This window comes from Oncorhynchus tshawytscha, linkage group LG06, assembly GCF_018296145.1.
Source record: "Oncorhynchus tshawytscha isolate Ot180627B linkage group LG06, Otsh_v2.0, whole genome shotgun sequence".
NCBI lineage: Eukaryota > Metazoa > Chordata > Actinopteri > Salmoniformes > Salmonidae > Oncorhynchus > Oncorhynchus tshawytscha.
In genome coordinates this window covers 77,441,918-77,458,079 of record NC_056434.1, presented here as the reverse complement: position 1 = coordinate 77,458,079, position 16,162 = coordinate 77,441,918, and the positions used below count along the sequence as shown (strand labels likewise).

Genomic DNA, 16,162 nt, shown 5'->3' with positions numbered 1-16,162 from the left:
GAGTAGAACACCTGTTTAGGCGAGGTGCTGGCTAGTGGAGTAGAACACCTGTTTAGGCGAGGTGCTGGCTAGCGGAGTAGAACACCTGTTGAGGCGAGGTGCTGGCTAGCGGAGTAGAACACCTGTTTAGGCGAGGTGCGCTAGTGGAGTAGAACACCTGTTTAGGCGAGGTGCTGGCTAGCGGAGTAGAACACCTGTTTAGGCGAGGTGCTGGCTAGCGGAGTAGAACACCTGTTTAGGCGAGGTGCTGGCTAGCGGAGTAGAACACCTGTTTAGGCGAGGTGCTGGCTAGCGGAGTAGAACACCTGTTTAGGCGAGGTGCTGGCTAGCGGAGTAGAACACCTGTTTAGGCGAGGTGCTGGCTAGCGGAGTAGAACACCTGTTTAGGCGAGGTGCTGGCTAGCGGAGTAGAACACCTGTTTAGGCGAGGTGCTGGCTAGTGGAATAGAACACCTGTTTAGGCGAGGTGCTGGCTAGCGGAGTAGAACACCTGTTTAGGCGAGATGCTGGCTAGCGGAGTAGAACACCTGTTTAGGCGAGGTGCTGGCTAGCGGAGTAGAACACTTGAAAAAGAAAAGGAGAATCATTAGCCAGCCACTCTAGGAGTTCAGATGCAACCATTTAATAACCTGATAACCAACGTTTCGACAGTCAAACATATCTGTTTGGGATTCTTGCGGTCAATTTGCAGTCTACAAATTATAATTCATTTTGTTTCCACCCGCCGACCATCCGCTCATCAAAAAATGTACCCGCGGCTGAATCAAGTTGATGATCCCTGCTCTACATTTTCTAATATGGCCGATAAGAATGGAGGAGTCAAGACAACCCAGTGGATACTCCTCAATTCTCCAGAACGATGTGCATTGTGCACCCTGCAACAGAGGGATTATAATTTTATCCAGTCCAACGGAAGAGCTAGGGCGAAAAGACAAATCAATAGTTTCTTGTACGCACAGCCTCAAGTTTCTATTTTAACATGGCTGGCTATTGATTCGCTTTCAGATGCGATGTCTCCCTTCGACAGCAAACACTCTAGGAGGATTTGGAAGTCTTTAGTGTAACAGAATAACCTTGTAAAATTGGAAGGAGGGAGTAAGGGAACGTTAACATAGAACCGCTATCTCAGTCAATGCTCACTAAGGAGGCTGAGGCCACAACTCTGACAGACAGAGCACCGCTGTACCCAGACTTCAGAGGCCCGGGCTTGGCCTGTGATTGACACATCTTGACACAAACAACCAGACAGTGGCAAAGGGAGTTGCTTTATCAAAGTAGCCATTTTAATGACATTTGTTTGTCAGCTGGCACATGGAATATCGATATGGAAACGCTGCAGATGGTTTTCAAACACGTGTCCTTTTCAATTCTCTTTATCTCACACAAACATTTTAAGTTGGGGAAAGTACAGAGAGTCAAACACCAAAGCAATACCATTGAGAAGGGTTTTGGTTGGTTGTTGGAAACCAGGGTTCAAACTGACAAAATACTTCTACCAACGCACTATTAATTTCAGAGCTACTCCCGGGTCCAACCACACTATTAAATGCAGAGCTACTCCTGGGTCCAACCACACTATCAAGAGCAGAGCTACTCGGGTCCAACCACACCATCAAGAGCAGAGCTACTCCCGGGTCCAAACACACCATTTAAAATATATATATAATAATTTAACTAGGCAAGTCAGTTAACAACAAATTCTTATTTAAAATGATGGCCTACACTGGCCATACCCGGACGACGCTGGGTCAATTGTGCACCGCCCTATGGGACTCCCAATCACAGCCGGTTGGGATATAGCCTGGATTCAAACCAGGGTGTCTGTAGTGATGCCTCAAGCACTGAGATGCAGTGCCTTAGACCGCTGCGCCACTCGGGAGCCCCATTAAGAGCAGAGGTACTCCCGGGTCCAACCAACATATGCTATTCTCTTTCCCATTCCTCCCACTGGGCACAGACATCAATTAAACGTCTATTCCAAGTTGGTTCTAATTAATTTATTGAAATGATTTGGAAACAAAGTTGATTTAACCAGTGTGTGCCCAGTGGGCTCTCCCTCCTCTCACTCTGTAAGAACACCTAGCAGCAGTCTGTTCTCATACACCGCTGGGATCTGAGTTCATTATTAGAGTGGCATTCCAACAGTAGTGACCTGTGTTGACAGGCTCTCAGCATCATGTCAGTACGGGGATTTAAGGTGTTGTGTGGTCTGTTTGCAAGGTTGGGACTACTACTGATGTTTTCACACATACACAGCTCAAGGTCGAGGACTTCAGAGAGAGAGAGAGAGCACAGGATTGGCTCCAGTTTGACAGAATCAGACAAAATATTGCTTCTGAGCAGCGAATGACACTTGTAGTATTTTCCTTAGCACCGTTTCTAACGATTTATGCTGAAGGAAAAGAAAACATGGAAAGAGGGAAAAGTAGGGAGAAGAAGGACAAGGAAATTAGGAGACAATGTCAGAATCGTCTTTTATCCCAAATACAGCCACCCTTCGATTAAAATAATTGAAATGCCAAGTTGTGTGTTCATGTGCTGAGCTCACAATCATCATCCTGATACAACATCAGCTCAGACCACAAAACTTAACAGGGAAAGGTCATCTACAGGTCTCAGAAAATAATGGAGTGATATAGAAACTCATCTTCATTCATAGTAGTACTTCACAGATTTGTTGATTTTTCACCACTACCTCATCATTTAGGCAATTTCAGTCCAGCCAGTCTCGCCTGCACACCAGACTCACTATTCCATTTTGTGTCACATTTTTCCCCCGGTTTCATTTTTCTCATTGGCGCACTGAACATTAAATGACAATAGTCTGACATTTAAAGGGGCTTTATCTACAAACAGAGTGATTGTACCGTAGCTATATCTCCATGGCGATAAGCCAGACCATTTAATAACATATTTGAGTTTTCTTCAGTTTAAAGCTACAGTACACTTCCACGAGTCAACCTCCAATGAGTTTACACTTCCACGAGTCAACCTCCAATGAGTTTACACTTCCACGAGTCAACCTCCAATGAGTTTACACTTCCATGAGTCAACCTTCAATGAGTTTACACTTCCACGAGTCAACCTCCAATGAGTTTACACTTCCACGAGTCAACCTCCAATGAGTTTACACTTCCACGAGTCAACCTCCAATGAGTTTACACTTTCACGAGTCAACCTCCAATGAGTTTACACTTTCACGAGTCAACCTCCAATGAGTTTACACTTTCACGAGTCAACCTCCAGTGTTATGCCACGCATACAGCAAACAAACCTTTAGTTATTCTAGTTCTCAAGATCGAGGAAAAGAAAAGTATGCACATAGGTCAGTATGAAAGGCTCCAGGCCAGTGAGTGTTCCTGAATATGTTCATATGTAACTCTGCTGTGTATTCATCCATTTACTCCACTGCTTGCCTCTTGGGCAGGGGCAAATGGCCTGGGAATAATGGAAGTCCACTTGAATCTGTGAGAAATTGGTTCTTACTGCCTTCTCTATGGATCAGTGCATCACACGATGGCAAACTGGTGGGCGGAAAAGGAACCATTTCATTGAATGCTCGTCCTCTATTCCTTGTTTGCTTTTTCGCTCATGCATACACACATACACCCATACACACATACACCCATACACCCATACACCCATACACCCATACACATATACACCCATACACACATACACCCATACACCCATACACCCATACACACATACACCCATACACACATACACCCATACACACATACACCCATACACCCATACACACATACACATATACACACATACACCCATACACACATACACACATACACCCATACACACATACACCCATACACACATACACCCATACACCCATATACACATACACCCATACACCCATACACACATACACACATACACCCATACACACATACACCCATACACACATACACCCATACACCCATATACACATACACCCATACACCCATACACACATACACACATACACACATACACACATACACACATACACCCATACACCCATACACACATGCAAACATGCCAACATACAAATTAGTGTACAAAACAAATTCAATGGTCTGGTACTTCATCCATGAGCATTCCACCTCTGTGTGAGTTAACCATTTCCCTTGATTGAAATGACCTACCTTGTCTGTCTTATGAAAGCAGTTGTGGCTTTTGTGACCCTTTACCCATGAACCACTCCAAACTAAGTATGTTTTACCGATACCCTAACCTGGCACACAGACAACAGCATGGCACTTCTTGCTAATAAGAAGCAATGAGCTCTGCAGACACCGGAAACCCAGAAGCATTTAATGATCCATTTAATCGAGTAGAAACACAGACATCAATACAGGTAGTTCTCCCTGAGAGAGACTTAGGATTTCTGTAAGGAAATGGAGGGGAAAGAAACAAGCTGCACCACTTGTATTAGAAGAAGAAGAAGAAGAAGAAACACATAACTCAGCTACAGCCTCAAAGCATGATGTGGTCACTGATGTGGTAAATGAGTGTTGCATCAAAAAAGGCCCAATTCGCTATCTGCTGATTTTATTCATTTGTGTGTCGAGATGTTATTAAAGTATTTTTTGTCAATGTGACTGAAATGGAAAATCGAAATCAAATCAAAAATTTGATTGTTCTGTTCTTCAGATTAAGTTTCTCATGTGGCAACTTCTACCACATTAACCTCTTGAATGTAAAGTCCCCATATTTGGGGACCCTATTAGATGTTTTTTATTCAATTCAGTCTGAAATGTGAACGGTAGCTCCTATCTGCAAAAGCAGGGTGTCTGCAGAAATCTGAGTATCTTGGCTATTGATCTGTGCCTTAAAATCTTTGGTGTGACCTACTACAATATATGGGGAAACAAATGTATAAGGACAGGCCGAGCCGATGACCTAATTTCAAGATGGCTGCTAGCTACATTCTGGTTAGCGTTGTGAAACATAAATGAAATAAACACAGAACACATTGATACACACCAAAAGCTGGGACTCCACAGATCATGAGGATGTCTGCCTGTGACCTACCGTTACTGATCACCAGCCCAGAGAGTCAAAATATTTATTTTACATAACGTTAACACCAAACAGGAAACATCTTACTAGGTTAACTTCGATTTGGTCTGTGTTTGAGCTAAAGCTACATGGCGAGTATGAAATGAGCCTATTGCCAATGCTATCTGATGATGTGTGACTTAATGGCAACATTGAATGTCTACCGAGTGACGATATCGCTGCGCATGAAAAATATGATTTTGCCTGCTTACACAGGGTATTGGCTACTATGGCACCTTGACAGTCTTGTAGCCAATGAGATAAGCTTTCCAGGGATATGTAGTTGACCTGGGTGGGACTAAGCAAGGCCAAGAACCTTTTATGCATAATGTGAACTATTGCTAACTGGCTCAGAGACGAGACGCACCAAGCACGCTACATTACATTGTAAACAGATTTAATGGCTTTAATTTCATAGCTTCAGCATAAAATATGGCTTCTCATGGGGGGAAATAAAGGTCAAAACTAAGAATATTGAACAGGAAGCTAAAAAGAAGACAGCTATGATTAAGTATACCGACAGCTATGAATAAGTATACCGACATAGAAACATTGAATAAAATACTGGTCAGACTCGGATTAGGGGAGCGATTTGGACTACGAGGATTTTGATTTAATTTACATAGACCTATGTAACAAGTCATTTTAATGTTATATAATTCCAAAGTAGTTATTGTCTATGTTTCAAATTAGTTCACTGTTTGCTGTTCTAGGTTTCATCCTTGTAACTTTGGAGAGACCACTGAACTCTTATGGCCATTGTTAATTTGTGGTTCTGACCTCTGCCTTTGTCTCCAAAGTGTTACTTTTTGCATTGTGTGTGTGCTTGACACCTTCTATGTGAGTCACTGTACAGATAAAGTTTAGGCCTGGTGTTTTTACTTTACACTAATGTTGTTTTGTAAATTTAGTCAACTGAAATTCTGTGTGTCTTATAACAACATATCCCTGTATTTTATTCACTACAGAGTGGAAGATGCAGAGGATTTGGATGATGACGTTTGGGAGCCACCCCTCCCCAGCAAGCGCGCCCGCCAGTCAAGGTCTTCACCCCCCACTGCTATGTCAATCACCCTGTCTGATGGTTCGATATCCACTTTTCATAGACCTCTTGAAAAAATAAAATTGGGGCTTGTGGCACCATTCCTCCTAACAGAATTGGTTTCCCGAAGATCAAGGTAAACAACAAGGTAAAGACAGCCGAGAGGGGGACCATAGGTTTGATCAGGACTAACAAGCTGCTTTTTGTGAAATGGAAGGACACTAGGAAAGGAACCATGCTCACCACACAGCATAAGGCATTCAATAACGACCATGTCTCAAGGAGGGTGAAAAGGAAGAATGTCCCCATTTCTGTGAAGGACTACAACGCCAACATGGGGGGTGTCAACCTATCTGATGCTCTGATAGGCTACTACCAGGTCCTCCACCAGACCAGGAAGTGGTATAAGACTTTTCCTTACCACTTTGTGGACATTGCTACAGTAAATGCTTTCATTCTCCACAAGCAGATGGCCAAAGCAAAAGGTCAAACCCCTCTCTCCCAGTTGGCCTTCAGAGAGCAGCTGGTGTTGGAAATGGCTGAATTGGGGGCCCAAAGCAACCTCACAACCATCACAAGACACCCCCACTCAAGGTGAGCGCCACTATCCAACACATATGCCAAAAGACAAAAGGAAGAACTGCAAGCATTGCACAAAACACGGGGGAAAAAGGGGGAAATGCCAGATCTTCTGTCCAAAATGCCAATTTGCTTTTTGTTTCCTGGCAGAGAGGGACTGCTTCAAAGACTATCACGATATGCACAAGCTACGGTGATAGTGAAATCCAATCATCTACACCTGGGATGTAAAACGAACACAAATGCAATTTGTAAATAGTTCAGCTTTTTTCTATTTTTACACCTATTTTACATCTGAATGACACGTGTGTAACCAAGTTTGGGGTTTGATAAGACATTTTTATATATATTTTTTATGTATACCTGTTGCTTTTACACTGTTTTTGTAAAACTGTAATTTGTATGTGGGATCAATACAGTGGATATGCCTAGACTAAAAGTTCAGGTACTTTGGAGAGGTTGAAATGGTAGAAATTGTGTTTTTATATTGAACAAATAGCATGTAGGGATTGCAAATATGTAATAGCACTGGAATTATCTAATTTACAGACATAAGCCACTTTGGAGAGGTTCAGGGACACTTGGAAACGTCCTGTGACCACACCTGACACCACTTACTAAAACATCTGCTCATTTCTAGTTGTTAGGTCTATCAATCCCATTTTTTTAGGATGTTGTTCAAATATTGTAGAAGCCATCTGATTTGTTTCCAGCTCTGGGTATCAATCATTCACTTATAGCTTGTCAATGAAAGATGACTTTTAACATAAAAAAATCAAAAAAGGTTATTTTGTGTGTGCTTGTGTATTCTGAACTATGTAACTTCTACCAGATGTTTTCTTTCCAAATATACAGAGTCATGTAATTACACATGAGTAACAGTTACTTTAGGGTATGTCTATTTAGGCAGAAATCTACATTTTGCTATTATATTTAGGAGATTTTAAGAGACTGACTTACTGGGAACAGATGTCATTTCATTGTTTAGTTTTGATTTACATTTGGTTGAGTTGTCAATTTACGTGAATTCAACATTAAATTAAAAAAGATATCACCATGTCATTGGATTAAGTTTAAAAGTTGGGTGAAAAAAGAAATTCCCTTACATTGATGACTTTTTGCAAATCCAATCAGTTTTCCACATTAATTCAGAGTCATCACATTGATTTTTTGCTTGAAATGACATGACAACAACGTTGATTCAACCAGTTTTTGCCCAGTGGGAAGTGACTCACCCTGACTCAACATAAGGCTAAAAGCATTCTACCTGCCTGGAGAAAATATTTGAAAATAATGTAATTAACTTAGAACTGGATGTACACTGAGTGTATAAAACATGAGGAACACCTCCCTAATATTGAGTTGCACACGCTTTTGCCCTCAGAACAGCCTCAATTTGTCTGGGCATGGATTCTACAAGGTGGCGAAAGCGTTCCACAGGGATGTTGACCCATGTTGAATCCAATGCTTCCCACAGTTGTGTCAAATTGGCTGGATGTCCTTTAGGTGGAGGACCATTCTTGATACACACGGGAAACTGTTGAGTGTGAAAAACCCAGTAGCGTTGCAGTTCTTGACACACTCAAACCGGTGCACCTGGCACCTACCACTATACTCCATTCAAAAGCTCTTAAATCCTTTGTCTTGCCCATTCAACCTCTGAATGGCACACCTACACAACCTTTCTCCTCCCCTTCATCTACACTGATTGAAGTGGATTTAACAAGTGAAATCAATGAGGGATCATAGGTTTCACCTGGATTCATCTGGTCAGTCTATGTCATGTTTTGTACACTCAGTGAATGTGTGTGTGTGTGTGTGTGTGTGTGTGTGTGTGTGTGTGTGTGTGTGTGTGTGTGTGTGTGTGTGTGTGTGTGTGTGTGTGTGTGTGTGTGTGTGTGTGTGTGTGTGTGTGTGTGTGTGTGTGTGTGTGTGCATATGTGTGTGTGTCTGTGTACTTGTGTGTAGTATGAGTCTTTGGCCCTGTCCCAGACATTATGGAATATAGCCTTATTCCTGAGCTATTGACTACCCTGGATGGCTCCTGCCTGCTTACCTGTGGAGCTCTTCCATTAAAAATCGTTGATAGGGTGTGTGTGACTGTCAGTACGCACATGTCCGCGCTGTGCGCAAGTATGTGTGTGTGTATGTATGGGCAAATGTGTGTGTGTCCATGCAATCACGCTCTGGGATTTCCACATCCTCTTCACACATTTGAGCTGCTGTTCTAATGCTACTCTATTCTATTCTCATGTGACTTAATAAAGGACAGCCAGTGTGCTTTAAGGCAGCTGTGTACCCTACAGTATAAGCTTCACTGATATTGTTCCAGCTTTATGTCTGGTTCAGTCCATCAGAGGCCTACAGTACCCAGAGTGGAGGTGGGAATGGGGACAGTGGGACCTGGGGGTCAGTGTGTAGGAAAGATCAGGAATAAACCTCACTATAATCAGGAAGGGTCTGAGGAGAATGGCCAGAGTGTCACTGGAGATTATGAGGCTCAGGGCCAAAGCAGGGGCCTATTACAGATTAATTACATCTCACAATGCCTCCCTTTGTTCCCCACTATGAATCAGTCAGCTGATCTATGAGTCCTCTCAGCCTTACAGAGACAGCCATTTTATAGGGCTGCCTGGAAGTAGGGCCTGTGGGAGGCACTGTGTTGACCTAAACCTCCCTGACACCCGTCCTGTCACCCCTCTCACCCATAAGGTGTCCCTCTCACCCTGCCTGGCCCATAAATTCCCCATGATAAGCAAGTACGGATGATCTGTGGGACACGTAGCTAAGAGAGAAATGTGCAACCGTCAATCAACATAAAAAGCTTTTCAAAGGGGAATAAGGAGCACCTTCAAATGCTGAGCGCTTTCCTATAAATCTTTCTGTTCTGGTAGCTCAGAGGGGGAAATATCTGGGGCTGTTATTTGCCTTGATATGAACTATGCTCCTAAGAAGCTAGAAATGTAGCTTTGATGTTTGGCTGTATTCTGACAGGCATCTATAATGACTGATGTGTAATTTCCACTTTTATGAAATTAGAGTATTTGTCCTGGAAACATTATGTGGGTCTTTGCCCAAGGACACATCATGTTGCTGCAGTTTATGTCTCTCTATCGCCATTGATGATTTAACGAAATTGCCCCTTGATTTTGTCTGTTTAGTGATCAATATACAAAGAATAATTAACTAAAGGAACAACCATAATTGTCTATGCTTCCAGGTTATATACACTACATGGCCAATAGTGGATTTGGCTATTTTAGCCACACCCGTTGCTGACAGGTGTATAAAATCGAGCACACAGCCATGTAATCTCCAAGACAAACACTGGCAGTAGAATGGCCAGTGAGCTCTGTGACTTTCAACATGGCACTGTCATAGGATGCCATCTTTGCAACAAGTCAGTTTGTCAAATTTCTGCCCTGCTTGAGCTGCCTTGGTCAACTTTAACTGCTGTTATTGTGAAGTGGAAATTTCTAGGAGCAACAACAGCTCAGCCACGAAGTGGTAGGCCACACAAGCTCACAAAACGGGACCACCGAGTTCACTACCGAGTTCAAAACTGCCCCTGGAAGTAAACGTCAGCAAGTAACGTCACAAGAACTGTGCATCGGGAGCTTAGGGAAATGTGTTTCCATGGCCGAGCAGCCCACACAAGCCTAAGTTCACCATGCGCAATGCCAAACTTTGTCTGGAATGGTGTAAATCTCGCCGCCATTGGACTCTGGAGCAGTGGAAACATGTTCTCTGGAGTGATGAATAACACTAAACCATCTGGCAGTCTGACGGACGACTCTGGGTTTGTCGGATGCCAGGAGAATGCTACCTGCCCGAATACATAGCGCAACTGTACAGTTTTGTGGAGGAGGAATAATGGTCGGGGCTGTTTTTCATGGTTCGGACTAGGCCCCTTAGTTCCAGTGAAGGGAAATCTTAACGCTACAGTATACAATGACATTCTAGACGACTCTGTGCTTCCAAATTTGTGTCAACAGTTGCGTAAGGCCCTTTCCTGTTCCAGCATGACAATGCCCCTGTGCACAAAGCGAGGTCCATACAGAAATGGTTTGTCAAAATCGATGTGGAAGAACTTGACTGGCCTGCAAGAGCCCGGACCTCAACCCCATCAAAAACCTTTTGGATGAATTGGAACGCAGACTGCGAGCCAGGCCTAATCGCCCAACATCAGTGCCCGACCTCACTAATGCTCTTGTTGCTGAATGGAAGCAAGTCCCCGCAGCATACAAATCTGTCGTTCTGCCCCTGAACAGGCAGTTAACCCACTGTTCCTAGGTCGTCATTGAAAATAAGAATTTGATCTTAACTGACTTGCCTAGTTAAATAAAGGTAAAATAAAAAAATAAAAAATACCTTTGGTCAGATTAGTGTAATTGAGAAATGTAGGCCTACTACATTATTTACACATGTCCACAAGTGACATAATAACAGGTGATTCCTTTTGCAGGCAAGAACAATACTTTTGCTCAGTGTTACAGTCTTGGCCATTTAAATTAGGACAGGATATGTATGAAAAGATTAGCTCCCCTTCATATTCACAATCCGATTGCAAATCTAAATAGAGCCAAATCTCTGTGTTACATTTCTATGTGCTTATTAAACTCATCTCAACCTCTCTTATTCTCCATCACCAGCCACACAACATGGCACCTCACCAGCACCGGATTGTAGTTTCTCACAACAAAGACCAAGGTAAAGTCAAAGGCCGCTATAGCTTCCATGGATAGCACCTGTGCGATCGTAAACAAGGGAAAATATTGCCATCTAGAGGCAGCTCATAATTGAACATAAACTCACTCCACCAATGCGTGTAACGGTGTCCTATGTGATACCCCCTCCCCGCATTCATGATCGATTTGATATGACCATCACAATTCAATGTACAATTTAAACAAAGCTCAATAAACTATGCTACAACCTGACGCATTTTTACATTTTTACAACTCCACACCACCACACTCCGTGTTGAGCTCTCAGTGAACACTCAGAACTATAGCTCCCCGTGCAAATTCACTAACAATGGGCATGCATTTCATTGGGGCGAAAGAGGGAAAGTGTGAGGATTGTAAAAAAAAATCGAAACACAATTTCACTAAGAACATGCACAGCCAGCATTTCATCTGTATACTTTCACAAAGAAGCCAAGTGTCCGTATGTGAACTTTTAAATAAGTTGCACCATAGTAAACTCTTAATAAATCCATGCCCTTACCTGAAATAATGGGGGCCAGCCGGAATATGTCAGACAGCCTGCTATTCATGGTCTCATAAGGAGAGTCCTCGAGGAAATCGTTCCCTGAAAGGAATATTGAAATACAATGTGATTTTTAACATACTCTTGTAGTGTTAATAGGCATGTACATGTTGCAGACAACCAGCTAGACAGACATACATACATACACACATACATAAAGATATATAGAGGTTATTTAAAGAGCATGCACGTGGGTTATTGTTTTCACTAAATGTTTGTAAGCTAACATGGCTTGCCATTTCTTCACATGCGCATACACATGAGATGGGTATCTAGGTCAGTCAATTTCCATGACGCCCTACTACTCGTTAGGCTACGGTTGATTAGGCATATTGGTCAGCAACTGAGAACCCCTACTGCCCCACTGGCATTAGGCAGTACATTTTTTGTGTACGATCTACTGCAAGATGACGTGTGCCAAAGGGCTTTACACTCGATTCATTCTCAGAGATTTGTTTAAGGTCATTACCCCACTCCTTTCCCATTACGCACGGGCGGGAAAGTTACGCACCCAATAATGTGTTGTTTTCTCCCTGAAACGGTATTGCTTTAGCAGTTTACATGGTCCGTTAATACATTACTCATACAGCAGGTCTGGGAAATGTTTTTTTTTTAAACCATTGATTAACATCAGATTGACTTCTGACAATGTGTGATTGCTGTGTTGTAGCCTACTGCAATGATACTAAAGTGCATACCCTGCAAAGTCTGGTAGATTCCCCAATAGATGCGAAGGCAGTTCTTCTCTTTCTTCATACCCCTTTTACATCTGCAGTTATACAGGGGGCTCTGCTTGAGCGCATCCATGGCGCTCCGACATTCGTCCTGCGCCTCCAGTCCAGCCACCATGCTAAAGTTTCTCTCCTTCCCTCCAGCAACGCACTGTCTCATTGTCCGATACTTGGTGCTGCATCCTTGCTCCTTCATACACTGCTCACTCGCCTTGACACAGTCGAGGCGGTTGGGACCAGAAAGGACATTCTCCTGGGCATACAATACATCTGTTTGGGGAGAATAAATAGTGATAATACTAATAATGTTTCTGTCGTTTAAATGTTAAATATTGTAGGCTATACGGGATTTAGTCACAATACACATTCAGAGATTAACCAAATGAAAGCTTCTTTACAGATTAACATACTGTATTAACGCTGTACTGAGCGTATTTTAGTGCGCAACTCCGTGACAATAACAACAACAAAAACATCTCATATAGGCTACTCGTCACTGACATAGTGATCAATGCATCGCATACCCTATACATTTGTGAAATATTTAAAAAATCAGCTGAGGACAAGTAAAGTTATTAAATATGAAACGGGTCAAACATGTTATGCTTTTTATTTTTCAATGTAGGCTATAGTAGTGTATATAGGCTATACATGAGAGACGGATAATGAATTGCCACTGTGTTTAGTTGTGTCTATTACAGAATTAGAACTCAGTTCACTTCGATTAGGCTACATGAGCTCGAATTTGATTTTTCGGTAGTCAATGTGCATGGTCCGCATTATGGTGGCTCATCTCTCTCCACAAAGATCACTATAGGTTTCCCATGTACTCATCTCAGCTGCCCTCTGATTTCTTATTATTGTCCATTTAAAAATGCACATACTAGGCATGTATAGCATATATTAGTCATATTCATAAGTAATAGGCCTTGAGAAACTAAAACTTACCTAAAAGAGGCAGCACGACATAAAGTGTGATGAAAATCATTGCGTTTGTATCCGTGTGATGCCTTGTTACAATGGAATTTATAGAACATATAGAAAAAAACTTTGTGATTTTATTCCCAAGGCATTTCCACTCTATTCAAATCCATTGAAAATATCGGGTGGATGAGGTCCGACATAGGCTACAGAACACATCCAGCTGACTTCATGCGTAAAACATTCCGACCCAAAAGTACTCCAATGTTTTGCGACAGACAACCGATACCATGAACCACAGAATGATTCCGTTTAAAAACGAAATAAAAGACTTGGATGAGAGATCACAAGGAGACAAAACGAACCGGTGAGTGCTCTCAGAACTCCAGCTCGTAGGATGTCCGCGTGTGTCTTAGCGCGCGAGGATGCTGTAGCCCACTGCTCAATAGTGCAGTAACCCCAAACCGGCAGCAGCGGCAAGGCAGTGGAACTTCTGCGTTTCAACGTGGATTTCGGTGATGACAAGTAGATCAATTCAAACTTTCAGACACATTTTATTTCTGGAATACAGTGTCGATGTGAGGCTAAATACATACGCAATATCTTATTTGTGAAAAAATATCGTATGAAACTATTTGCAAACGTTTTGATTGTTGATTCTGTATTAAATTGTATCAAAATATGATAGTGTCTTGATTCATTCCCTAGGACAAGGCTACACCATTATAATTTACAATATTCTATTATTCATGGGGTTACAGAGAGTTCACAACATGTAGAGGTTAAACAACGTGTTAAGTGACTATACCCAATACCTTAGTCAAAACCAAAGCTGCTATGGCCGTTCAAAACAGCACACTCAAATTTTAGCAAGAGACAACCCCATGCGCACAGATAATATGCTGTAGCCTACAAGTACACTATCGATTGAATATCTGTGTTGACGTGCGACGCTATCCCACCAATTCGACGGAAACCTGTCACTGTTCCTTTTTCACATTGAAAAATCTATTCAGATCGTCGTGTATTAATGCTGACTTAGTGTTTGCTATGCTCAGGATGCGCTTTCGCCACCCATTTGGAGCGTGTAATGAAAAAGGAGACGGAGCCTAAATTGTCTATCTGATGCGTGCTGGTGATTGTAGTGCAAACCATACAGTACCATACAGTACCAGAGCTGAGTGTAGAGCCAGCTGTGCGCTCCTTCTATCCACTCTTGACATCGGCTATAAAACGTGAACATGGGTGAATATCGCCATCTGTTGGTTTAAAAAACTTCAACATGCATCTGATTATAGGCTAAATAATGCAATCACTATAGCCTAGACGTGGCGAATGTAATATGAAACTCTCTGAATTAATTGGAGGCTATACAAATCACAAAAATGGAGTGGTTTATGATAATGAACATTTTAACATATTTCATTAGGCCTATTAGGTTCATTTGACATATGTTTCTATATTAGGCCTACACTTTTAACGTTGACCATATAACAACACAGATACACATCCTATTACGTGAGATGTAAAACATGCCCTATTGATTCGTTTTCAGTCCTTCACTAGGCTAAATACAGAAGGAATTTAAAGGAATTTTCTATGGTTAGACCCAATCGACTGTTGACCGAAACAATCAACAATTAATGAATGTTCCCCTGCTTGTGGTTGTGTTCCCCTGCTCAGACGTTGCTGACGCATGTTAGATCTTACAACACCTGGATAGGTAGTTTACATGATACCACATATTATAGCAATCTAGTGCCCAGCTGCACAGTCAATGACGTGGCTTGCAATCATTGGTTGATGCATGCAACATCTAAGCAGGGGAACGCAAGCTTTGTGTCAGACACGGAAAAGGAAGCGAGACATCTCACCCACTAATTATTTAAGGTACAATTGAAGTCAATGAACTAAGCAGACCAGACCCAGATGCTATCACATTGGTGTCTATGGGCTACCCCGTTAAGCAAACCAAAACGGAGAATTTTTCCAACAATAAACGGCCTGAGTGAACTATCATGATTTATCCACTATCTTTCGAATATATAGGCCTACAAAGCAATGGAGGCTGCTGAGGGGAGGATGGCTCATAATAATGTCTGAAATGGAGCAAATGGAATGGTATCAAACCATGTGTTTCATGTATTTGATACCATTGTATTAATTCCGCTCCAGCCATTACCACGAGCCCATCCTCCCCAATTAATGTGCCAACAAAAGGGATCCAAAAAAAAACTGGAAAGGATGTAGAATAAACTGTCTTTGCAAAAACTTTTACTGTGAACTACAGCTTTTAACCATAAAGCTGCACTTAATAAGGCCTCGCAACAAGCATGTCGTTTAACATTATGGCTGCCAGACAGGCAGGCGACTATCAGAAGACAATGGGCACATTCCTCTGCCCAGGTGTTGTTGACACCTGCCAGATTTGCCAATTTCTGGATAGATATTTTACATATCAGCTAACCACATCATATGTTATAGCAATCTGTCAGTCGATGACACAGTCAATTACGTTGCACGCAACCATTGGTTAATGCATTCAACGTTTGAGCAG

General features: G+C 42.2%; 1 protein-coding gene across 6 annotated transcripts in view; it reads right to left on the bottom strand.

Moving 5' to 3' along the window:
- The window catches only part of LOC112253121 (GDNF family receptor alpha-1), a 105,671-nt gene that overhangs the window by 77,303 nt on the left and 12,206 nt on the right, over window positions 1–16,162 (bottom strand). For 4 of the 6 annotated variants that reach the window (XM_024425055.2, XM_024425053.2, XM_024425057.2 and 1 more), the window contains exons 3-4: window positions 12,652–12,954; window positions 11,912–11,995 (exon numbers count right to left, since the gene is read on the bottom strand). In XM_024425055.2, the coding sequence (XP_024280823.1) occupies window positions 11,912–11,995; window positions 12,652–12,954 (387 nt within the window). Of the gene's footprint in view, window positions 1–11,911; window positions 11,996–12,651; window positions 12,955–13,632; window positions 14,650–16,162 lie in introns of those variants that run through there. The other 2 variants (XM_024425056.2, XM_024425059.2) reach the window with 2 other exon arrangements.